The 26,047-nt window shown below is 40.4% G+C and overlaps 1 protein-coding gene across 2 annotated transcripts in view; it reads right to left on the reverse strand.

The window, feature by feature from the left end:
- fyttd1 (forty-two-three domain containing 1) overlaps positions 1–17,879 on the reverse strand; it is a 33,761-nt gene extending 15,882 nt beyond the window's left edge. For both annotated transcript variants that reach the window (XR_507403.3, XM_008120007.3), the window contains exons 1-5: positions 17,627–17,879; positions 4,816–4,941; positions 4,289–4,434; positions 1,859–1,971; positions 49–145 (exon numbers count right to left, since the gene is read on the reverse strand). Coding sequence is in view for 1 of the 2 variants with exons in the window: in XM_008120007.3 (XP_008118214.2) it covers positions 49–145; positions 1,859–1,971; positions 4,289–4,434; positions 4,816–4,941; positions 17,627–17,717 (573 nt within the window). In the remaining variant the exon portion in view is untranslated. The remainder of the gene's footprint in view (positions 1–48; positions 146–1,858; positions 1,972–4,288; positions 4,435–4,815; positions 4,942–17,626) is intronic.
- Between the last annotated feature and the right edge of the window lie 8,168 nt (positions 17,880–26,047).

Genomic DNA, 26,047 nt, shown 5'->3' on the forward strand with positions numbered 1-26,047 from the left:
GGTAAGAAATAAAATTATTATTATAATTCACTGTGTCTCCTACAATACCTTCAGGCCTCTCCTGAAGAGGAAAGTTGCTTGGCGCGTGTCTTTCTGCTGGTATAACTTATTTCCAATCCTGGCAGATGGGGGCTGTATATTAGGCCTGTAAACAGAGATAAAGAATTATTGTAATAGTCACCAACACAGTACATTACCCTATTAATGAGAAATTTAACAAAAAAAGGCAAGCTCCTGGCCTCAAAAAGATTGCAGCTTCAGTTTTTCCAGTGGGAGAGCTCAAAGCAAAGGCACGGGTAAGGAACGCTAAATATAAGGAAATTCAGTCCTTCTAGTTATCAAATGGAAGGACATGAAAGGCAATACAGAACTAAACAAATACATCAACCCTGGGAAGGCTAATGTACATAAAAGTCTATGATCTGTAATTAAGAACGCACCTTACATGTATTCTGGGTAAACAAACCTTTATAGCTAAAGCAGTACAGAGAGGAGCACATCCTCCCTGTACTGTCTAAACCAGGTATGGGCAAACTTCGGTCCTCCAGGTGTTTTGGACTTCAACTCCCACAATTCCTAACAGCCTACCGGCTGTTAGGAATTGTGGGAGTTGCAGTCCAAAACACCTGGAGGGCCGAAGTTTACCCATGCCTGGTCTAAAGACTGAATTATTCTCATTTAGAAAAAAACAAAAAACAACTACTGTTTCAATTTAAGTTCTGAGACATTTTGGGCAACCCATTCTGCCCCTGGATGGTCCCAGAGATAGACCACTGGCCCCGAGACACTAAATGCCCAATCTGATGCAAAATGCAAATTCAGTTGAGAGGTGAATGGTGCCCAATGGCAATCCCTGCACTAACCCATCAACATGATGCAAAACTCTTGCCAGACACAGGTAACAAGCCTTAGGTCTACAATTGTAGCAATACATGTAGAGAATTTGGCCACAGTCAGCTCTCAGCCATGGCTTTTCTAAGGAAACACAGAAGTTCCAGTTCGCAGGAAGCCATTCAGTACTGGTGACCAAAGCAACTTTTTGTTGGGCCACAAACCACAAAGTCTCTCATTCAGAATAGCCAAAAGTTCAAATTTACAAGTCTTGAAAATGACTTGGACATAGTCAGATGTGAAGCCTGTCCCTGCACACCTGTTTATCATGGGATATCGGTAGTTTCATTATTTTATTCCAAAAAGGGGGAGGGGGAATAGTGCATGTTCATCTTCATCTACTTTTGAATTACAGATAAACAAAATGAGTTGAGAAAAGGAATTGTGGCTAAAAAGAAGGGCTCTCAAAGAAAGAACTAGTAAGATGGCGCTGAACAGAACCAGATGCACTGTTTTTGCACCATATTAAAACCACACAACAAAACAATCCTAAACTGGTGCATGTTTTGCAAAACAAACTAAACCGGACGAACTTGTTACCAGCCTTTGCAATGTCTCTGCAAACTATGAACCAAAAGATCCACTCATTTTATTGTTCCTGCGCAAACAACTATCCACCATGGACAATGGGGTAATTGTTTGCATGAATATCCATTCTGCACACCTTGCGCTTATTGAAAAGCCCAGGAAGGCCACCCCACCAGATTTGACAGCTGGCCACGTAATGACACCGACATCTCTCTTTCTCCTGTTCAAATCAACACCATTTACACAAACAGCAAAGATGGGGAAAGCTACCCATTACGACACCAGAGAGTGAAATCTGCTTTCGTACGCCAACGGCTTTATCTTTATTAAATATATTATTTAATGCAAAATGCAAATCTCTTTCCCGTAGCTGTCATAACAGATCTTTTAAGGGGAATGAAAATCATCTGAAAGGGCCTACATTTTCAAGTCATCTCACCTTCTGTTTAACAAGGTAGGCCTCCTAAGAATGGCCCCTTGCTTCCTCTGTAACTCCGCCGGTCTCTGAATTGTCGTCTTCCTTTTCAAAACTGAGTAATTTCGCTGTATGTTCTTTTTAAAAAAAAGAAGTATATATTAGAAGTTAGCCTTCACATTTCCAGATAGCAGACAGTGTGAAATCTGTTAAAACAAACAAGCAAAATCACTGCTACTACCCATTTTTCCGGCACTTTAAAGGCTGACAGATTTATGGCGGCAGAAGCTTTGGTGGACTAGAAACTGCTTCATTTAGTAACATTGAAGAAAGCATCTGCCACCAGATTTGGTTAGCTGTAAAGAAGCCACAAGACTCTACTTAAAATAATTTTCCCTTCTTTGATCATAAATTCAAGCTACAGAACAAAGTGGTAACACAGATATAACACTGAAAACCACAACACGTTAACAGATACTGTGTTAAATATCATAAAAATCTCAGAACTCACACTGAATGCAAGGAAGAACAGCTGGTAAAAGGGAATATTGCCATACATCAGGTGTTGATATGTAGCAGAATGCACAGTGGTGTGACTACAATGCATTTTCACTAGCTACACTACCAAGTATAAACCAAACGATTTTGGCGACTTTTTAGATGTACAGGATGACCCACATATCAGTGCAGATATGTTCCTGGACCTGCCATGGAAACGTGAAACTGCAGATAGCAGTGAACCATAATGAAATGAATGGCTTTTGACAGAAGCATACTACAGAAGCACACTGGAGGAAGCTAAACAATGCCCAGAGATAACACTTTTCTAGTATTTCTAGATGTGCTTATTATGTGATGTTATGGTTAACTTCCAATGGAAACGTACCACAGATTCATATTAGAGGACCAAGAAAATACTTAGAGAGAACATGATGGTAAGATTCTATTTTTATTTTATTTATTTTTTTGGATGCAGATAACTGAAAGCATAGGAACTGGTCCCTCAGATACAGGGGTTCATACAGATTCCATGAACTCTGTTTGGAATGGGAATATCATGGAAAGTCTCTTATGCTTTTCATATAATCTATACATCTCAATGTTTTTACATTTAACTGTACAGTGTTTCCTTCTTTCTATGCTTGTGTGTATGAAGTATGGGAATAAAACTGTTTAGCCTGCCTTGCGGGGGGAAAGTCAGCTTCTGGCAAGCAGAGCAACTTTAGCATTTCAAGCTGCCGACAATCTGTTGCTGTACTTTGTTAGGATGTCTGGATTATTTTCATTGTTTGTAAATTGCACAAGCGCCTTTTGAAAAATACAAGATGTTGGAAGTCTAAAAATACATAACACTATGTGACACACAGCTGAATGATTTTCCAACAGTTTGGTTAAAGCAGCTTAACTGAAAGTCATAAAGCACTGTTGTAAGTAAATCCACAATCATTTGTTGTTTTTGTTGTTGTTTTGTACCTTCAAGCCATGTCCAACCTATGATGACCGTAAGGCAAACCTTAGCAAAATCTGTTCTGAAGAGCTTTGCCATTGTATTTTAGCTGTTTTAAAGTATGTGTTTAACAATATTGTTGTTGTTGTTGTTGTTTTTATCGTGTCAAAAGCAACTTGAGAACATACTGCAAGTTGTTTCTGGTATGAGAGAATTGGCCGTCTACAGAGACGTTGCCAAGGGCATACCTGGATGTGTTACCATCTTGCTGGGAGGCTTCTCTCATGTCCCCGCAAGCTAGAGCTGACAGACAGGAGCTCACCCCATCTCACAGATTCAAACCAGCAACCTTCAGGTCAGCAACCCAACCTTCAGGTCAGCACTGCACAAAGGTTTAACCCATTGCGCCACTGCGGCTCCTGTTGTTGTATGATTGCTTTCATAAGCTTTTGTATGTAATGTTTTAGCCACTTTCTACTTAAATTATTCAAGCCCTTAGTGAGTCCCTTGGTGGGAGAAAATGGGTGCAAAATGAATGAAATGGAAATAAATTCCAAATGTCATATAAATGAAGAGAAGCCTGTGCTCACAGAAGGGGCCCTTTCCTTAGTGGAGCAACTTGGCTGGATCTATTCCATTTGGAACTGTAGTTCTCGCAGGACACCATCTAAGCAAATGAGATACAGTTGCTGCGTGCCATCAAATCATTTACAACTTATGGCGACCCTAAAACAAACCTATCATGGGGTTCTCTTGGCAAAACTTTTTCAGAGGAGGTTTGTCATTGCCTTCCTTTGCAACTGGGAGAAAGAGATTTGCCCATTCAGTGGGTTTCCAGGGCTCAGTGGGGATTTGTACTCTGGTGTCCCAGAGCTGAACACTGGGACAACCATAACCATGCTGGCTCTAAAATTGCCTGAACATGCACACACAAAAGCAGAGGAGTGTCTCCCCTTCACCCTGCATGGCAGAAAAGGCTCCGTAAAGCAAAAGATCAACTTCTCCACCTTTTCGCTGAGAGGTGATCTGTTGAGAGGGCTGATGCCTTTGTGAGCTCCTAAGGCTTTTCTAGCTGCCAGTCCGGTCTTGACGGCGTAGGGGCGCCTCTTTCCCGCCAGCCGCCTCCTGCGCCCCAAGCGGTTCTTGCCAAACCCTGAAATGGAAACAATAAATAAGGGCATGACGCAAGGGACAGGACTGAGACACACATGAAGCAATAAAACTAGAAAACTGGAGAGAAGTAAGAATCTAGGACAAACTTATTGCAGAAAGACATGAAAGGAGGGAGAGAATAGAAATGTGGGTGAAACATCAGGAGAAAATGCTGCTAGAACACAGCCATAAAGCCTGGAAATGAAACAACACCCCTGTGATTCTGGCTGTGAAAGCCTTCGTCAATAAAATCAAAATGTATTTATCCCTTTATAGGATCTCAAATTACTTCACCATATTATGTTATGAGGATCAATGCATTCTTGCATAACTTGTCACACAACCCTGAGGCATTTTTCGTATATGAAACAAGACAACCTACCTGTGTAGTCCTGGATTCCCCACTTGGTCATCCTCGTCCTGAATGTGCCGTTCTGTTGAACCCCCCTCTGCATCCTGGGGGAATACTGCTTCCGCTCTTCTTTCTTGTTCAGTTTAATTATATCATCTGTAAAACATACTCAAAGCTTTAGCATCTATCTCACAGGAAACAGCAACTTTACCGCTGGTGTGTTGCCTACAAACACCTCGCACTTTTCTCCTAAGCAAACTCCACCCTTCTGGAAAACATTTACAAATGATGGCTAGATCTAAAATCAATACTGTTTAAACTTAGCTCTCAAACTGTACAAGCAGAAGGCAAGGTTATCAACTCTACTTTTTTGTTGCCTGTGATTTTGTCCAAATTCTAAGCTAGTAGCATTCAATCCATGTGATGCAAGTGTCTTTTGCAATGAATGCTTCAGTTCTCCCATTCCTTACAGACCACAGAGTTTAGAGCTCACTGGATCTACATTCAGAAAGGGTATTCCTCCATATTCCATATGAGTGCATGCATCTGGGGATACAAATATTGGAAATAACTGCACCCAGTCTCTGGGTAGATATCCCTTTGGAAATCCAGTAAAGTCTCACTTATCCAAGCTAAACAGGCCGGAAGAACCTTGGATAAGCAAATATCTTGGATAATAAGGGGGGATTAAGGAAAAGCCTATTAAACATCAAATTAGATTATGATTTTACAAATTAAGCACCAAAACATTATGTTATACAACAAATTTGACAGAAAAAGTACCGGTAGTTCAATACGCAGTAATGTTATGTTGTAATTACTGTACGAATTTAGCACCAAAATATCATGATATATTGAAAACATTGACTACAAAAATGCATTGGATAATCCAAAACCTTGGATAAGCGAGTCTTGGATAAGTGAGACTCTACTGTAAATGGCAACCATAATCTTATTGAAAAGGAAAAAATGATGTCATATTCAGGGTTGTTGTATGTCTTTCGGGCTGTGTGGCCATGTTCCAGAAGCATTCTCTCCTGACGTTTCGCCCACATCTATGGCAGGCATCCTCAGAGGTTGTGAGGTATGGAGAAAACTAAGCAAAGAGGTTAATATATATCTGTGGAAAGTCTAGGGTGAGAGAGGTCAGTGTGAATGTGTAGTTAATCACTTAAATTAGCATTGAAAAGCTTATCTGCTGTCTTCTTCCTGCCTCTGGGGCATCCTTTGTTTAGAGTCGTTAACTGCCCTTGGTTGATTCATGTCTGGAAACCCTCTGTTTTCAGAGTATTGCTTTTTATTTACTGTTCTGATTTTTGAGTTTTGTAATACTGGTAGCCAGATTTTGTTCATTTTCATGGTTTCTTCCTTTCTGTTGAAGTTGTCCACATGCTTGTGGATTTCAATGGCTTCTCTGTGTAGTCTGACATGATAGTTGTTAGAATGGTCCAGCATTTTTGTGTTCTCAAATAGTATTCTGTGTCCAGGCTGGTTCATCAAATGCTCTGCTATGGCTGATTTCTCTGGTTGAATTAGTCTGCAGTGCCTTTCATGTTCTTTGACTCTTGTTTGGGCGCTGCGTTTGGTGGTCCCTATGTAGACTTGTCCACAGCTGCATGGTATCCGGTAGACTCCTGCAGAAGAGAGAGGATCCCTCTTGTCCTTCGCTGACCGTAGCATTTGTTGGATTTTCTTCGTGGGTCTGTAGATAGTTTGTAGGTTGTGCTTCTTCATCAGCTTCCCTATGCGGTCAGTAGTTCCCTTGATGTATGGTAAGAACACCTTTCCTCTGGGTGGATCTTTGTCTTGACTCTCCTGGCTTGTTCTTGGCCTTGCAGCTCTTCTGATGTCTGTGGTGGAGTATCCATTGGCCTGTAGAGCCCAGTTTAGGTGGTTGAGTTCACCTTGGAGGAGGTGAGGTTCGCAGATTCTTTGTGCACGGTCTGTCAGGGCTTTGATTGTGCTCCTTTTTTGACTTGGGTGATGGTTGGAGTTTTTATGAAGGTATCTATCTGTGTGTGTAGGTTTTCTGTAAACTGTGTGGCCCAATTGTTGATTGGGTTTGCGGATGACCAGAACATCTAGAAATGGCAGTTTTCCTTCCTTTTCTTTTTCCATGGTGAATTGGATGTTTGGGTGGATGCTGTTAAGATGGTCCAGGAACTTGCTGAGTTCTTCCTCTCCATGGCTCCAAATTGTGAAGGTGTCATCTACGTATCTGAACCAAACAGTTGGCTTTTTTGGTGCTGTTTCTAGGGCCTGTTTTTCAAAGTATTCCATATAGAAATTTGCTACTACTGGGCTGAGAGGGCTCCCCATGGCCACTCCATCCTTCTGTTCATAGAATCCAGTGTCCCACTGAAAGTAGCTAGTGGTGAGGCAATGGTGAAACAGGGCTGTGATGTCTTCTGGGAAGTTTTGTTTGATTAGTGTGAGGGTGTCAGCTACTGGGACTTTGGTAAAAAGGGACACCACATCAAAGCTGATCAGGATGTCCTTGGTGCTTAGATTGAGGTTGCTGATCTTTTCTATAAAGTGTGTAGAGTCCTTGATATAATGTGCAGTGAGCCCAATGTGGGTTTGTAGCTGTGTAGCCAGAAATTTTGCCAGGTTGTAAGTCGGCGATCCAATGGCACTTACAATGGGTCTGAGTGGGATGGAGTCCTTGTGGATTTTGGGGAGTCCGTAAAGCCTGGGTGGGAGGGCTTCTGATTTGCACAGCTGTTGGCGTATGTCAAAGTTAATGGAGGAGTTCTTGATTAGAGTGTTCAATCAAAGCCCTGACAGACCGTGCACAAAGAATCTGCGAACCTCACCTCCTCCAAGGTGAACTCAACCACCTAAACTGGGCTCTACAGGCCAATGGATACTCCACCACAGACATCAGAAGAGCTGCAAGGCCAAGAACAAGCCAGGAGAGTCAAGACAAAGATCCACCCAGAGGAAAGGTGTTCTTACCATACATCAAGGGAACTACTGACCGCATAGGGAAGCTGATGAAGAAGCACAACCTACAAACTATCTACAGACCCACGAAGAAAATCCAACAAATGCTACGGTCAGCGAAGGACAAGAGGGATCCTCTCTCTTCTGCAGGAGTCTACCGGATACCATGCAGCTGTGGACAAGTCTACATAGGGACCACCAAACGCAGCGCCCAAACAAGAGTCAAAGAACATGAAAGGCACTGCAGACTAATTCAACCAGAGAAATCAGCCATAGCAGAGCATTTGATGAACCAGCCTGGACACAGAATACTATTTGAGAACACAAAAATGCTGGACCATTCTAACAACTATCATGTCAGACTACACAGAGAAGCCATTGAAATCCACAAGCATGTGGACAACTTCAACAGAAAGGAAGAAACCATGAAAATGAACAAAATCTGGCTACCAGTATTACAAAACTCAAAAATCAGAACAGTAAATAAAAAGCAATACTCTGAAAACAGAGGGTTTCCAGACATGAATCAACCAAGGGCAGTTAACGACTCTAAACAAAGGATGCCCCAGAGGCAGGAAGAAGACAGCAGATAAGCTTTTCAATGCTAATTTAAGTGATTAACTACACATTCACACTGACCTCTCTCACCCTAGACTTTCCACAGATATATATTAACCTCTTTGCTTAGTTTTCTCCATACCTCACAACCTCTGAGGATGCCTGCCATAGATGTGGGCGAAACGTCAGGAGAGAATGCTTCTGGAACATGGCCACACAGCCCGAAAGACATACAACAACCCTGTGATCCCGGCCATGAAAGCCTTCGACAACACGATGTCATATTCGTTTGGCAAATATGAATCTCCATGAACATGTGGAGACCACCTTTTGAAAACCACTAGTCAAACCACTATCCTTGTTAGAAGTCAAGCCTTTGAACAATTTATATTCATATGCATTCATGTAATGGCACACAGGTAACTCAGCTGTTAAACTGAAAAACCATGTCTTTGAACTGCCAAAGACAGAGACATCCACTACAAAAATATATTTGGTTAGCAGAGGATGGTTGTTTCTTTGAAGTTGAAATTGCAGTTGCAGTTGCCCAAAAGATATACACTCCCTTGAAACCTCTTAACTTAAAATATACACTCAAATAAAAAACAAAGTCTTCTTTGAAAAATAACACATCTTGTTTACTCACAAACATCTTGTATTAATTCACCATACAGGCACATTTCTTATTAAAGTTCAGCTATAGATAGGATGTAGTTCTCTCTGTGTGTTGAATGATACACAGGGTATCATTCTTCTTAATCAACAATCCAGAGTCTTTAGATATAGTAATACTCACTGAAGTCCATAAGTCTTACTTCTCTACTGAAGTTCAAACAGCAACATGCATCCATCTCCACTGAGGTCTGATGCAGAAATACATCCACCTCTACTGAGGTCTAAAGCAGACAAGCATCCACTTCCATTGAGGTGTTAAACGGATACTGAATACAAAATGAAGTCCTGAGTCTGAACATGCTCAGTACAATCACATGTCTATAACCCCTCTCACACCAAAGAGGTACAGTCAAACTGGCAAATCAACATACACATAGAATACATGTTAGCAAGTATATACATTATCAAATAAATAGTGAAGGAGCCTCCCGATGGCGCAGCAGATTAAACTGCTGAGTGCTGAACTTGCTGACCAAAAGGTCGGTGGTTCGAATCCAGGAAGCAGGATGAGCTCCCACTGTTAGCCCCATCTTGTGCCAACCTAGCAGTTCGAAAACATGTAAATGTGAGTAGATCAATAAGTACCACTCTGGCAGGAAGGTAATGGCGCTCTACGCAGTCATGCCGCCCACATTACCTTGGAGGTGTCTATGAACAATGAACAACAGTGAAAGGCTTGGGAGATGGCTATTTCCAACACCAAATAACTTGGTTTTTTATAAGGAGAGTAAGGAGAAATGCCTAGAGTGGGGGGCAAGGAACATGAGTGGGAATTCACATGTTCCTAACTCGGAACGTCAACACTGCAGGGAACAGCTCTTTCACTTACTCACAGATAATGTACAAGAGTAACCAAGTCCCACTTAGAAGCCCTTTTCCTTTCACTGGCTGGGCACAGTTTGAACAAAGTCTTGCATGCCTGAACAACCAATTAGGCTACACAATTCTCACTTTCTGCAGCCGAAGGCCACCTGAATTCTAGATTATCCTGGCAGCATTGAAGGAAGAAAGCAAATACAGTGGGTCCCACATTTTTGCAAGAGGTAGGGGCACAGGTCCTGCAAAAGTGAGAAAATTATGAATAATTAAACCTCTAACTTTTACCTGAATAGAACACCTCTTAGAGATGGTTGTATAGAAATAGATGCATAGATAAAATCCATGCAGAAGCAGATACATTAAAAATTTCAATTAAAAAGACAAGAATTTTGGCTCCAAAAATATAACCTGCCAGCATGAAGTTAATCCTTTCTATTGGTAATCAGAGTAACCCCGTTTTCTTTGGCATAACATATTGCAATTTACTTGGCACCACTTCTGCATCGCTGTCAGTATCTTTGGCTTTCCCTTATTCCAGTAACAAAAATTAGACACTGGATGCTATAAGATGCTTGACGAGAATTATCTTTACTGTCATTGCTATTGCACTGTAATGCCATAAACTGCTTTACAACTCGTATCCTTACAGACACTGTTATAATCTTGTTGGCCTTGAAAAAGGAGGTAAGTGAATTTGACGACAAGGAGCATTCAGCAAATGCACATTCAAGCTGAAATTGGCACTTCAGCCCTTCCTGGCCCTTATCTGGAATTCCAAAATATTCTGAAATCCAAAACTGTCTACATGGCTGGCTGAGAAAGTGACACCTTTGCTTTCTGATGCTTCAACGTACACAAACTTGGTTTCATGTACAAATTAATTACAAATATTGCATGTAAAATTATACTGAGGCTCTGTATATTAAAGCCAAATGCATGTGCCTTTAGACTTGAGCCATGTCCCATTATATATATGCAAATACAGACCATCCCATAACCTGTAAAAACTCCAAAATCCAAAACATTTCCTGTGTTGTGCAAAGCTTTGCCAGACAGCAGCTGCAAGAGTTGAAGGGACAGTTCAAACAAATCCTTGGATGACTACATTAAAACCTATTAGCTACAATGCAGAGGCAATTAGGGGATTTTTGATTTTCCATTTAGCAGCTGGACTTACTTTGGTGTTTTTGTGCTGCAGGGCTTTTACTAGATGCTGCTGGTCTTATTATAAGCTATTTTTATTCACTGTTTAATTGTTTGCATTTGCCGTTATGCTGCCCAGAGAACGCTGGTTATTAGGCAGCCAACACATGAAATAAACAAGTAGAGCCAATATCTCCCAACTTCTATTTTGTGGGAACCAGAGAAGACAGAAAACAGGAGGCAGGAACCAGGAAGCCAAGTCAGCCACAGCACTCTTCTGCAGAAGGAAGAGGCAAAAGAGCACTTTGATTTCATCATAGCCTGTAATTTACCATTTCCATTGCAAATAAGAGAAAGCGGCTGATCTGCGCGGAGGGAGGCAGGTAGACCTAGTCTCTTTCAGCAGCATCAGGTCAATTTTCATTGAAAAGGTGTTCTTCCATGTAGCTGCAATTTGGATTGAACATTTAAAAGGAAAATCAGTGTTATCTATTAAAAAAAATGGTGTTCTGTCAACTATCCTATTCCATCCTATTATCCTATTCTAACCTACGTTGAACCTATGAGGGCCAGGAAATTCTAATGCTTATCCAGATTAAAAGCAAATTGATCATTTAATCGTTCCCAATCGGTACAAACACAGCAGAATTGCCTAGCTGCAGAGAAGGTAGATGGAAGGACACCACATAGAAACCAAGAGGATATTTGCATTTGCTTATGTCTCCTGCTGCAACACCAGAGGTTTTCTCTTCAAATAAATGGAATGCAGGGACAAAGCCACCCAAGCTTTCAGGCCCTTTCAGATTTCATAGAGGTCATTTTGCTTTTAATTGTAGGGTAAAAGCAGAGACATCTCAAGTTGTTGTGTTTTTTTAACCATCCTAATAAATTCTCACCCAATAGTCACATCAACAGATCTGTAGACAGGCAATAATGTGTGGAAGAGGCCATTGAACAGGAAGTAGAAGATACAAATGAGAAGACTTACAAATCTTCATTTAACTGCAACTTACATTCACACTGGCAATTTACCTCTGACTCCTGCAAGTTATTACTACACAAAACCCAATTGTGGGTGTTTCATGTCCTAATTGTCTGTTTCCACATCAAATGTCTTTCCCCAAGACATGAAAGGAAGTTGCAAAGACCCAGGCGGAACCTGTCAATGTAAGACTCCCTAGCTGGCCTTCAGCAGTCTGCAACATTTCCAACAAGATCTTCCACTTGAACATGTGCCCTCAAGACACTTACTGTCACATAAAACAAAGAATTCCAGAGCTGTGAACAGTGCTCGCTGCTGCTCGATATAGTAGCTCCTATGGGGTTCTCTGTAGCATAAAAATATGTCTCACGGGATTCCAAACCAAGTTGGTAAAGATATCACAAAAAACAAGGGATAAAGAAGTTATTATTATCTAAAACTGGGGTAGGGATGAATAGTCAGTAGCAGAGAACAGTGTATCTGTGACTTGACAAAATTTAGTTTTGGGAAGGAAGGGACATCAAGTTCTTTCAATGTGAAACAGTACGGTGAAATATTGCCACTTAACTAATAAAAACAAACGAACACGGAATGTGCTCCAAATAAAGGCGATTCAGAATTTCAACTTTTCTTTGTGGGCATGTTGTCAAATTAAATATGGGTCTCGCTGATAACAAACCCATAATTATCAGCACTCAGTAGCTGAGATTCAGCATACCATGAGTATCTGCCGGCAAAGTCATGTTAAGCAACTCCTATACTACGTACCAATGTAGAGCAATGTATATGGATCAATGGTCAACGAGCATGGTTGACAACACATTGCGCAATGGCAATGCACAGAAACAAAGTGCATTCGTCAGCTGTCTACAGTTCTTGCACACTCTTTAACAAACAATCTGTGTACCACAACTTATGTCTGTATAAATCACTAAGAGAGAGCTTGCCAGTAAAGATGGATGGCACACTTATTTCAACATTCAAATGACAATACCTTCCTTTAACACACACTTCAGCATTCTGGCTCCTTGACATACAGTTCTTTCTCCCTTTCAATGCAACTTTATGGATGGAGAAGGCACTTTTGTTCTCCTATTATGGCATGTATAAAGTCAGAATGTATGTATTCTTCCAGTTCAATGTGTGCTGTAGAGGTAAGTTCCTGCCTACATGGAATCCAGCTTTTTGGAGAAAAATATGTAGGACCGGCATGGGCAAAGTTTGGCCCTCCAGGTGTTTTGGACTTTAACTCCCACAATTCCTAGCAGCAGTAGGCTGTGAGGAATTATGGGAGTTGAAGTCCAAAACACCTGATGCAGTAGGACAACAAACTCTTCAAACCCAACCCAGTAAACCTCCACAAGCAAATACATGATGTTGGGGTGGTAATGTCAGTACTTAATATGTTCTGAGGAAAGAAAAGACATAATTGGAGCGAATGCATGCAGAATAGTTACTGGTCCCTATAAGAAAAACAGTATACTCCCAGTTAATCAGAACTCGAGCAACTGACAAAAAAATTGAAGAAATAATACCACATTCACAAAGGTGTTTTTGTGTGTGTGATACAACTGTGTTACATTAAGTTTGTTTTTCATTGCTGTATTTCAATATTAATATCAAGTCAATACAGAGCTTGTGGTATGGTATAGTATGGGGTTAGGTTAGAATATCAGTGAGGCCCGTTAATAGTAACTTTTAAGCAGACAGAAACTACATTTATCTGGCACGTACCAATCCCCATGGGGCAATGGGTTAACTGAGACTCTAGCGCAGGGGTCCCCAAACTAAGGCCCTTGGGCCAGATGCGGCCACCCAAGGTCATTGACCTGGCCCCTGCCCTAAACTTTAGACTTGGGGTTGACCTAAGTCTGAAACGACTTGAAGGCACACAACAACAACAATCCTAATTTTGGACTATTTCATCATAGTTCAGCCCCCCCAACAGTCTGACGGATGGTGAACCGGCCCTCCACTTAAAAAAATTGAGGACCCCTGCTATAGTGTATCTGTTTACCGCATTGGACAGATAAAGAAACACCAATGTTTCACCTTGACCTCAATGGCAGGATGCAAATGTAACCAACAGACACATTAATAAATAGGTAACATCTTTGTATCAGAACCTGCCAGATTCGGTGACCAGATGGGGACATTTTTCCACTGTTGGTGGACATGCAAAAAGGCGAAGAAATATTGGAAAGAAATCCATCAAAAAATACAAGAGATGTTGCAAATTAAGGTAGAGCTGGACCCAAAGTATTTTCTATTGGGCATGCTCAATATAGAAAAAGATAAAAATAAAGAAACATTGTTTAATTACCTCACCACGGCGGCTAGAATAATATATGCCAAAGATTGGAAAAAGAAAGAAACTCCTGAGCTAAGCAGTTGGTTAAACAAAGTGTTGGAAATTATGAATATGGACAAGCTGACGTATTTACTGAAAAATAATAATGGCATACCAAAAAGGCAAACGGATTGGGGCTTGATAAAGAAGTACTTAAGAGAAAAACAAATAACGATGCTAATTTAGATAAACAATTATTAGAAATAGTTCAAATGTAAGAGGATACAAAATATCTGTGTAAGAGATGGAAGTCAACTCCTATTTTTTATTTTTATTTTTTAGTATTATTACTTGCACTAGTTGGTTTATTTGTGTATGTTTTTTTTGGGTTTTTTTGTTTTTTTGATCGGTTGTTTTGCGCGGGTTCTTCTGGTTGGACTCCCTTTTTTTTCTTTTTCCATTTATCCATGCACACCCCCCCTTCTTACCTCCCCTCTCTGTTTCCACTATTCAGCTGTTAATTTTATCTGAAATTCTAATAAAAATTTATTTTTTTTAAAAAAAAGAACCTGCCAGATTTACCTATACATACCTGTGTATGGGTTAGAGAATAAGTTAGGTTCTTGACATTTGTTCTTAAGTTGAATTTGTATGTATGGTAAATCAGAACAGGTACATTTCAAAGTATAATTTCATCCAAGTTTTCTTACTTTTGAATAGCATAGGGAAGGGTTAGCACCCCTGTGGAGTTTCCTTTGCCACCTGTGCCCCTGTTCAGAAGATTTTACGCACTTTCTGTCCCTGTGATCATTGATTGGATTTTGAACAATTTGGCTTGTTATGGAAACAAGGATTGGAGATAAAGTTTCAGTGGAGACCCCTTTTCCCCATGACAATAACTATTTCAGGAGTGGATTTCCCTTCTGAGGGATATCTTTCATTTCCTGTTGTCCCACCCCTTTTGTAGTGAGGAGTTGTCTGTAATTCAGATGTCTATAACTTGGGGATTGCCTGCATATATAGTAATCCAGGTCAGAGTTGTTCAGGCTTCAGCCCTGCCTTAAGATAGGCTGTAAAAGTGTCCTATAGAGCAAGTTCTTTAATGCCTCCTCCTAACCCCTGCTTCTCTACAAATACCTTACTCTGGAGAGGAAAGAAGAATCCACTCTGGGTCACCTTTTGAGCTCCAAAGGGCTGCCTTAACAATCGCTCTGATGACTGGTCCATGAGAATCAGCTCAGGCTTGATTTATATCTGCGGTCATCTCAGTTAACATGACAACAGTTAGAGGCTTATGCTTATTTTCAGTCTTGCCAAGGTACTTTCCATTTCACACACAGGAAAGTAGGACAAAACAAGAGTGCAAACCAACACTAGCTTGCCAAACCCTGTCCTGTAATAATAAATTTGCCTGTAGGAAGCATACAAGCTGGATGTGAAAAGGTTAGCTCTTGTCTGTTTTAACATTTTCAGTATAATCTAGTAGTATAAATTATACAACTTCTTTTCATTATTTTATAGCTGCCTCCTTCCTGCTGCTCCATAGATTGCAAGCCATGCCGAGCTCTTGTAAATTTCCATGGAGAGGAACAGCAATATGACTATGCAGAGCATAATATGAGATGGGGAAAAATGAAGGCACTGTCCTCCTAAATGAATTGTCTCTCTCCCCCAAAACTACCTTCAGTCAGCAAATTTCTAATACCAGAGTCTCTTAAGGCTGCCATTAAATATTAAGAAATATAATTGTTAAAGAAATAAAAATGACAGGCAAAGTGACAAAGGAAATGCAAACACAACAAATATGGAATGTGAGTCTTTTTGCACACCTCCCTTTGTGCGATCTTTAAAATTTGAGGACTGAAATAATATTTAGAGACTTTTGGAACAATAAAATTAAGAGAGACCCCAAGGACCATCCAGTCCAACTCCATCCTTCCACACAAGAGGACACAATCCAAGCCCTCCCAGCAAATGGCCATCTGGCCTCTGTTGGAAAATCCTCCAAAGAAGGAGTCCCCAATGAACTCCTAACCAAAAGCAGATTGCACTAATGAGCAGCTCCTAAACATTGTTTGGGAACTAATGTTTAGGAGGAATCTCTTTTTCTACATGTTTAGGAGGAATCTCTTTTTCTAAAATTAGAATCCATTGCTCTGGAGTCTAGTTTCTGAAAGAGCAGCAAACAAGCTCCCTCTTTTCTCAATATGACCTTCTTTCTCATATTTAAACATGGCTATTAGTATGTCTCCTCTCTGACATCTCTTCCCAGGCCATACAGGCTATACCAGCTCCTTAAGTTTCTCCTCAAAGGGATTCATGGCTTCCAGACTTTTTACCCTTTTGCTGGCCCTTCTCTGGACACCTTCCATGTTGTTCATCTCCTTCTTGCATTGCATTGCCCAGAACCAGACACAATTTTGTTTCACTTGCAGTCTGGTCAAAGTAGAATAGAGTTCGACTGTGACATTCCTCTATCGAGACACTGTGCTCCTATTGCTGCATCCTAAGATCACATCAGCATAACATTGTTGACTCAAACGGAGTTATGGCCTTTGAGGGACACACATTCCACATCCCTGCTTAAAACAAATGGATGAAACTTCCACAGATACCCTATGCCTATCAGTATTTTATAAGTGTTTTTATGAATGTCTGATGTAATTTAATAACTTTTTAATTGATTCACAATGTACAGTAGAGTCTCACTTATCCAACATAAACGGGCCGGCAGAACGTTGGATAAGCAAATATGTTGGATAAGGCAGGATTAAGGAAAAGCCTATTAAACATCAAATTAGGTTATGATTTTACAAATTAAGCACAAAAACATGTTATACAACAAATTTGACAGAAAAAGTACTGTATTTACAAATTTAGCACCAAAATATCACGATGTATTGAAAACATTGACTACAAAAATGCGTTGGATAATCCAGAACATTGGATAAGCGAGTGTTGGATAAGTGAGACTCTACTGTATTGTACAATTTTATATATGTGTTTTATTGTAAGCCGCCCTGAGTCCCCTATTGGGTGAGAAGGGCGAGATATAAATAATGTAAGAAATAAAAAAATAAATATTTGGCAGCAGATAAGAGCAGGCATGGGCAAACTTGGTTCCTCTGGGTCTGTGTGAGAGTTGAAATCCAAAACACCTGAGAAAGAGCCACGCCCCTCCGCGCTGGAGCTGCCAATCAATCGCGGCCCCGCCCACTATGGGCGGCGCCAGCGTTCCATCTGGCTCCTTCCTCCGGATGGAATCCTCCGAAGTGGCCCTCCCCTCCGTTCTGCTTCCAATGGTTCGTCCCATAGGCCTCTCTCTCTCTCTCTCTCTATATATATATATATCACCCAATGCCCCCCCCACACCTTTTCTGGTTCGGCCCAAGCTTTTAAATTCGCCCCGCCGCGTTCCCCTCACTCACCCAGCGACATGTCGATCTTCTCTACGGTTTCGCTGCCGGTGCTCCGGAGCGGACCGAGGCCAGCGCTGCCCCCGCCGCCGAAGCCGTTCATGGCCGCTCGAAAGGCCTCTCGCCAAACACTCCAGACAGAGAACGAGAGCGAGAGGGAAAAAACCGTGAGGCGATATTGCTTGCCTTCTCCTGCGCATGCGTGGACGCTGCAGTGCGCACGCGCCCTTGTCGCGGCCTCTAGCCGGTAGGGAGGCAACGCCTTTTACGCGTGCGCCGACCCGCAAATCGAATGGGGGCCAAGGAGCTTGTTGCTTAGGGCTACTGCGCGTGCGCGTCTTATACGGCCGCCTTTGCCTTCAAAGCAGCTCCGCGCCCTCTGCCGGCCAGGAGGAGTGTATTGCAGCGTTGTGCAAAGAAGCCACTTGGAGAACCATATAATATACAGTAGAGTCTCACTTATCCAACATTCTGGATTATCCAACGCATTTTTGGAGTCAATGTTTTCAATATATCATGATATTTTGGTGCTAAATTCATAAATACAGTAATTACTACATAGCATTACTGAGTATTGAACTACTTTTTCTGCCAAATTTGTTGTATAACATGATGTTTTGGTGCTTCATTTGTAAAATCATAACCTAATTTGACATTTAATAGGCTTTTCCTTAATGCCTCCTTATTATCCAACATATTCGCTTATCCAACATTCTGCCGGCCCGTTTATGTTGGATAAGTGAGACTCTACTGTAATATATAATAATACAGTATAATGAAGAAGGGAAGAATAATTGAAAGTGAGGGCATAAATATGCCTAATGGCCAAACAATAAAGTGTCACCAACCAGAGGCCTATAAATATCTGGGCATACTACAGCTGGACAACATCAAGCACGAACATGTGAAAACTGTGGTCAGTAAAGAATACACACAAAGGGTCAGAAAAATTCTCAAAAGCAAGCTCAATGGAGGCAACACCATCAAGGCCATAAACACCTGGGCCATACCTGTCATAAGATATCCTGCTGGCATTATAAAGTGGACACAGGCGGAACTGGACAATTTGGATAGAAAAACAAGAAAACTCATGACCATTCATCATTCACTGCACCCTCGCAGTGATGTTGACCGGCTGTATCTGCCTAGAAGATCAGGGGGCAGAGGACTCTTACAAGTAAAACAAGCCGTCAAAGAAGAAGAACATGCCCTGGCAGAATATGTAAAGCAAAGTGAAGAACCTGCTTTGATTGAAGTCAAAAATTAGAAACTCCTCAAAACACAGCAGACAAAGAATCGGTACAAGAAAATCGCACTACAAACTAGAGCTGACAGCTGGCACAACAAAACACTGCATGGAAAGTTCCTTGACAAAATTGAAGGAAAAGCTGATAAGGAGAAGACCTGGCTCTGGCTCACGAATGGGACCCTGAAGAAGGAGACAGAAGGCCTGATCCTTGCAGCCCAGGAGCAAGCCATCAGGACAAAGGCAATTGAGGCCAAGATCGAAAAAGCAGCTGATGACCCAAAATGCAGACTGTGCAAGGAAGCTGACAAAACCATTGATCATATCCTCAGCTGCTGTAAGAAAATCGCACAGACAGACTACAAACAGAGGCACAACTATGTGGCCCAAATGATTCATTGGAACTTATGCCTCAAGTACCACCTCCCAGCAGCAAAGAACTGGTGGGATCACAAACCTGCAAAAGTCTTGGAAAATTAGCACGCAAAGATACTGTGGGACTTCCGAATCCAGACTGACAAAGTTCTGGAACACAACACGCCAGACATCACAGTTGTGGAAAAGAAAAAGGTTTGGATCATTGATGTCGCCATCCCAGGTGACAGTCGCATTGACGAAAAACAACAGGAAAAACTCAGCCGCTATCAGGACTTCAAGATTGAACTTCAAAGACTCTGGCAGAAACCAGTGCAGGTGGTCCCGGTGGTGATGGGCACATTGGGTGCCGTGCCAAAAAAATTCAGCTGGTGTTTGGAAACAATAGACATTGACAAAATCACGATCTGCCAACTGCAAAAGGCCACCCGACTGGGATTTGCTCGCATCATCCAAAAATACATCACACAGTCCGAGACACTTGGGAAGTGTTCGACTTGTGATTTTATGATACGAAATCCAGCATAATTATCTTGTTTGCTGTGTCATAAAATAAAATAATAATTATTATTATTAGCAGTAGTAGTATATTATTAGAATATTATAATTATTATATTATTAATATTATGATTATAAATATGATTATAAATATCATCATTCATCATCATCATTTAATTACTTATTAATTGCCCTCCATCCAAGATGCTCTAGGCGATTTACAAGATAAAATTGTAAAGGATAAAAATACATACATACAAATATTGATAAAATTAACATAGATTAAAAGCTCTAGTAAAGAGCCAGGTCTTGAGTGCGAGGGTAAAAGGCCCCAACTCACGCATGGCTCTCATCTAGGGCGGCAAGGCATTCCATAAGGCAGGGACAGAAATAGAAAAAGCTCTGCGTCTGTCATTGCGCCAAATTGATGTGTGTGTGTGTAAAGAAATCCTTGCAAGGTTGTTTGCAGGAGATCTCTGCAAAAGAGCTCAGCTTTGCAGAGGCAAAGCCACGCCTCAAAACAATGTATCTGTTTGCTGGCAGATGGCTGGTTTTGTCAGTTGGAATTTGAGCTTGCTGGGAGAGCACAGAAAAAGACAGGCTCTCTAATAGCTACGGTCAGTAGCAGTTTAAATATGCTATGCTGGATATATTTTGAATGCTGATTGATTAGTTATTGATCCTATGCAACTACAAGGACATTGTACGCTTGCTGAACTGTTTATTTGACTTCAACTCAACAAGTAAAGTTTCCTTTTGTTCTTTTAATTTATCTGCCTGGTCTGAATCTTTTGCACATGGTGTTAACTGGACACTGCTGGTTCCGCTATACACTCACCTGGTAACATCTGGTCCTTTCCAAGTGCACTTCTCTAGGACCCGGTATATAAAGTAAGTCGTGTTGGGATGGTCGTTGCGACCTCCGATGTTGGGAGAAGGAGAGACGGTCCCTAAGGTATGATGGGCCCTGGCCGTAAAGAATTTTAAAGGTCAAAACTAGCATCTTATATAGACCACGGTAATCAGTTGGAAACCAATGCAGATGCTGCAGCACTGGTGTTATGTGGCATTTCATGGGTGTTCTTGTGAGTAGCCTGGCTGCCGCATTCTGAACAATACGGAGCTTTCAGGTACAGTAGAATCTCACTTATCCAAGCCTCGCTTATCCAAGCCTCTGGATAATCCAAGCCATTTTTGTAGTCAATGTTTTCAATATATCGTGATATTTTGGTGCTAAATTCATAAATACAGTAATTACTACATAGCATTACTGTGTATTGAACTACTTTTTCTGCCAAATTTGTTGTTTAACATGATATTTTGGTGCTTCATTTGTAAAATCATAACCTAATTTGATGTTTAATAGGCTTTTCCTTAATGCCTCCTTATTATCCAACATATTTGCTTATCCAATATTCTGCCAGCCCGTTTATGTTGGATAAGTGAGACTCTACTGTACTGTATTTACAAATTTACCACTAAAATATCGCAATGAATTTAAAACACTGACTACAAAAACATTGATTATGAAAAGGCAGACTGCGTTGGATAATCCAGAACATTGTATAAGTGAATGTTGGATACGTGAGATTCTACTTTAATATGAAATAATTACTGGGATAGAATAATGCAGAACAATATAATCTCTAAAACCAGGAGAGTAAATAAACAGGGGAATTCCACATAGGGAAACAATCAGGGCCAGCTAACACCTCCCAACAAAGTATTCCCATCACCAAAGTCTGGCAAATCCTCTGCTTTCTCAGGGCCACAGACAGTAGAAGCACATAAAATATCGCAAACAACACCACTCTGAAAACAAGGGGATTCCAAACAGGAAAGAATCAGGGCCAGCTAACGCCTCCCAACAAAAAATTCACTCAGGGAGGAAACAGCCAGGCTTTAAAGCTGCAAGGCCATTAGATCCTAATCATTTTTCCTAATTGCAGCATTCATACTTGCCTCCAACAGAAAAAAAAACCAATCAGAAATATTGTATATTCACAACCTTTAGGAAATAATATCCCCTGATGGCGCAGCGTGTTAAAGCGCTGAGCTGCTGAACTTCTGGACCGAAAGGCCGCAGGTTTGAATTGGGGGAGCGGAGAGAGCCCCCACTGTTAGCCCCAGCTTCTGCCAACCCAGAAGTTCAAAAACATGCAAATGTGAGTGCATCAATAGGTACTGCTCCAGTGGGAAGGTAACGCCGCTCCATGCAGTCATCCCACATGACCTTGGAGGAGTCTACGGACAACGCCAGCTCTTCGGCTTAGAAATGGAGATGAGCACCAACCCCCAGAGTCAGACATGACTGGGCTTAATGTCAGGGGAAAACCTTTACCTTTACCTTAACGACCACCAATTCCTCAATACTTTATTTCCCATACCACCAGACTTCGCCACAGCAACGCGTGGCCAGGCACAGCTAGTAATATATATAATATAAAATATATTATTAAAATAATATAATATTCCATAAAATAATATTACAGTAGAGTCTCATTTATCCAACACTCGCTTATCCAACATTCTGGATTACCCAACGCATTTTTGGAGTCAATGTTTTCAATACATCATGATATTTTGGTGCTAAATTCATAAATACAGCAATATTACATAGCATTACTGTATATTGAACTACTTTTATGTGAAATTTGTTGTAGAACATGATGTTTTGGTGCTTAATTTGTAAAATCATAAACTAATTTGATGTTTAATAGGCTTTTCCTTAATCTCTCCTTATTATCCAACATATTCGCTTATCCAACATTCTGCCGGCCTATTTACGTGGATAAGTGACACTCTACTGTATAAGCATATGAACTTTGTAATGAGATCCTCAGTTCCCTCTTGTAGAGTCTGCTGAATTTTATCTTACAATTTGTATATTATGTTCAGACTCTAATGTTTTGATGTAGATGTTTTATGGTGGTTTGTGTGTTTATACTATTTTACCTGTTTTACATTGGTTTAATTATGCCGTATTTTATTGTATGTTGAAACTGGGCTTGTCCCCATGTGAGCCATCCCGAGTCCCCTCTGGGGAGATGGGAGTGGGATATAAAAATAAAGTTGTTGTTGTTATTATTATTATATAATATTTATTAATAATATACAAGCATTAATATATTAACAATATCCATATAATATTATTATATATAATATAACTATTATTATTATTATATTGTAATAATATATTATTAGTGTTTGTTATTACAGTATTATAATCATTAATAATGTTAATAATTATTGATAATAATAGAAATAAGACATAGAAATGAAATAAAAATCAAGGATTTGAGCAAGAAGAAAGGTATAATTAAACTAGCTGTGCCCGGCCACGCGTTGCTGTGGCGAAGTCTGGTGGCATGGGAAATAAAGTATTGAGGAATTGGTGGTAGTTAAGGTGAAGGGTAAAGGTTTTCCCCAGACATTAAGTCCAGTCGTGTCTTACTCTGGAGGTTGGTGCTCATCTCCATTTCTAAGCCGAAGAGCCGGCGTTGTCCGTAGACTCCTCCAAGGTCATGTGGGATGACTGCATGGAGCGGCGTTACCTTCCCGCCGGAGCAGTACCTATTGATGCACTCACATTTGCATGTTTTTGAACTTCTGGGTTGGCAGAAGCTGGGGCTAACAGTGGGGGCTCTCTCCGCTCCCCCAATTCAAACCTGTGGCCTTTCGGTCCAGAAGTTCAGCAGCTCAGCGCTTTAACACGCTGCGCCATCAGGGGATATTATTTCCTAAAGGTTGTGAATATACAATATTTCTGATTGGTTTTTTTTGTTTGTTAGAGGCAAGTATGAATGCTGCAATTAGGAAAAATGATTAGGATGTAATGGCCTTGCAGCTTTAAAGCCTGGCTGTTTCCTCCCTGAGTTAATTTTTTGTTGAGAGGTGTTAGCTGGCCCTGATTGTTTCCTGTCTGGAATTCCCTTGTTTTCAGAGTGGTGTTGTTTGCGATATTTTATGTGCTTCTACTGTCTGTGGCCCTGAGAAAACAGGATTTGCCAGACTTTAATGATGGGAATACTTTGTTGGGAGGTGTTAGCTGGCCCTGATTGTTTCCTGTGTGGAATTCCCCTGTTTATTTACTGTCCTGGTTTTAGAGATTATATTGTTCTGCATTATTCTATCCCAGTAATTATTTCATATTAAAGAAGAATCTCACTTATCCAACATTCGCTTATACAATATTCTGGATTATCCAACGCAGTCTGCCTTTTCATAATCAATGTTTTTGTAGTCAGTGTTTTAAATTCATTGTGATATTTTAGTGGTAAATTTGTAAATACAGTACAGTAGAGTCTCACTTATCCAACATAAACGGGCCGGCAGAATGTTAGATAAGCGAATATGTTGGATAATGAGGAATTAAGGATAACCCTATTAAACATCAAATTAAGTTATGATTTTACAAATTAAGCACCAAAACATCATGTTAGACAACAAATTTGTCAGAAAAAGTAGTTCAGTACACAGTAATGCTATATAGTAATTACTGTATTTATGAATTTAGCACCAAAATATCACAATATATTGAAAGCATTGACTACAAAAATGCATTGGATAATCCAGAACGTTGGATAAGCGAGTGTTGGATAAGTGAGACTCTACTGTTAATACTACATAGCATTACTGCGCATGGAACTACTTTTTCTGTCAAATTTGTTGTATAATATGATGTTTTGGTGCTTAATTTGTATAACGATTACCTAATTTGATGTTTAATTGGCTTTTCCTGAATCCCTTCTTATTATCCAACATATTCACTTATCCTGCCGGCCTGTTTACGTTGGATAAGTGAGACTCTACTGTATATTTCTAATCTTATATTATCTGCTTAGAACTGGATTATATGAGGCTCCTTCTTCACAGGTGTATAAAATGCACACTGAAGTGGATTATATGGTAGTGTGGAGTCAAGATAATCCAGTGTAAAGCAGATAATATAAGATTATAAATGGGTTATATAGCTGTGTGGAAGGGCCTTGAGTCTACACTGCCATATAATCCAGTGCAAATTAGATAATCTGTGGAAGAAGTCTAAGTGAGGCCTAAATCTGCCTGTCCCCTAACTGAAACCTGGCTGTCCCTTGGTTGCTAGGCAACCAAGTGGGCAGAGATTAGCCCTCTAAACTGGCAGCAATTGGATAAAAAAAATTATTGCTTTCCCTCTAATTAGGACTTTATTTTTCTTTTCTTTTTGTTGTATCAACCTTGAGGCGTGGATGATGGGTTGTGTTGTCAAATTTTGAGGTTGGGGGGCCTGTACTTTTGTTGTTTTGTGAATTGCCGTGATGCCATCACTCTTTTATATATATAGATAGTAGTCATAGAAATTAGGAAAACAAAATGAAAGTCAAGGATTTTGAAAAGAAAAAAGGCAAAATATTATTAAATATTATTTTAATAATTATAAGTGTTATTAGTATTATCATTATTAATGATAATGTTACTACAGTAGAGTCTCACTTATCCAACATAAACGGGCTGGCAGAAGGTTGGATAAGCGATAATAAGGATAATAAGGAGGGATTAAGGAGAAGCCTATTAAACATCAAATTAGGTTATGATTTTACAAATTAAGCACCAAAACATCATGTTATACAACAAATTTGACAGAAAAAGTAGTTCAATACACAGTAATGCTATGTAGTAATTACTGTATTTACGAATTTAGCACCAAAATATCATGATGTATTGAAAACATTGACTATAAAAATGCGTTGGATAATCCAGAACCTTGGATAAGCGAGTGTTGGATAAGTGAGACACTACTGTATATGTATTTATTTACATCATTTTTACCCAGCCTTTCTTCCGGGGGGGGGGGGGGGGGGAGGGGATCAAGGCGGCTTACAATAAATAGGCAAAAATTCAATGCCTAAAAACAGTGTACAAAACAACAATTCATATAAAAGTAGATGCCATTACAAAATAAATCACATTACAAAATAAAATCACATTATATAAAATTTTAAACGTATCCAAGATATTTATTTATATCATGTATGTAGCATTCAATAGAAACAAAAATATGATTTAATACAAAGGCCATAGAGCCATAGCTGTGATCAAAATATAAAAAGTTGATTAAACTAAAATGGAATAACTTTAAAATAACTTTGCTGTCATTGTACCAGGGGAGGGAGGCGAGCGTCTTCGTCTGCGCATGCGTAGAGCGCGCGGAGTCAGAGTTGAAGTTTCTAGCGAGTGTGTGTGGGCGAGAGGACGGAACTTTCGTTCGCGCATGCGTGAGGCTTGTTGCGCTTCAGAGTCCAGGCGCATGCGCGTTTGGGAGGGATGGCGACGTC

This window comes from Anolis carolinensis, chromosome 3, assembly GCF_035594765.1.
Source record: "Anolis carolinensis isolate JA03-04 chromosome 3, rAnoCar3.1.pri, whole genome shotgun sequence".
In the NCBI taxonomy this organism is placed as follows: domain Eukaryota; kingdom Metazoa; phylum Chordata; class Lepidosauria; order Squamata; family Dactyloidae; genus Anolis; species Anolis carolinensis.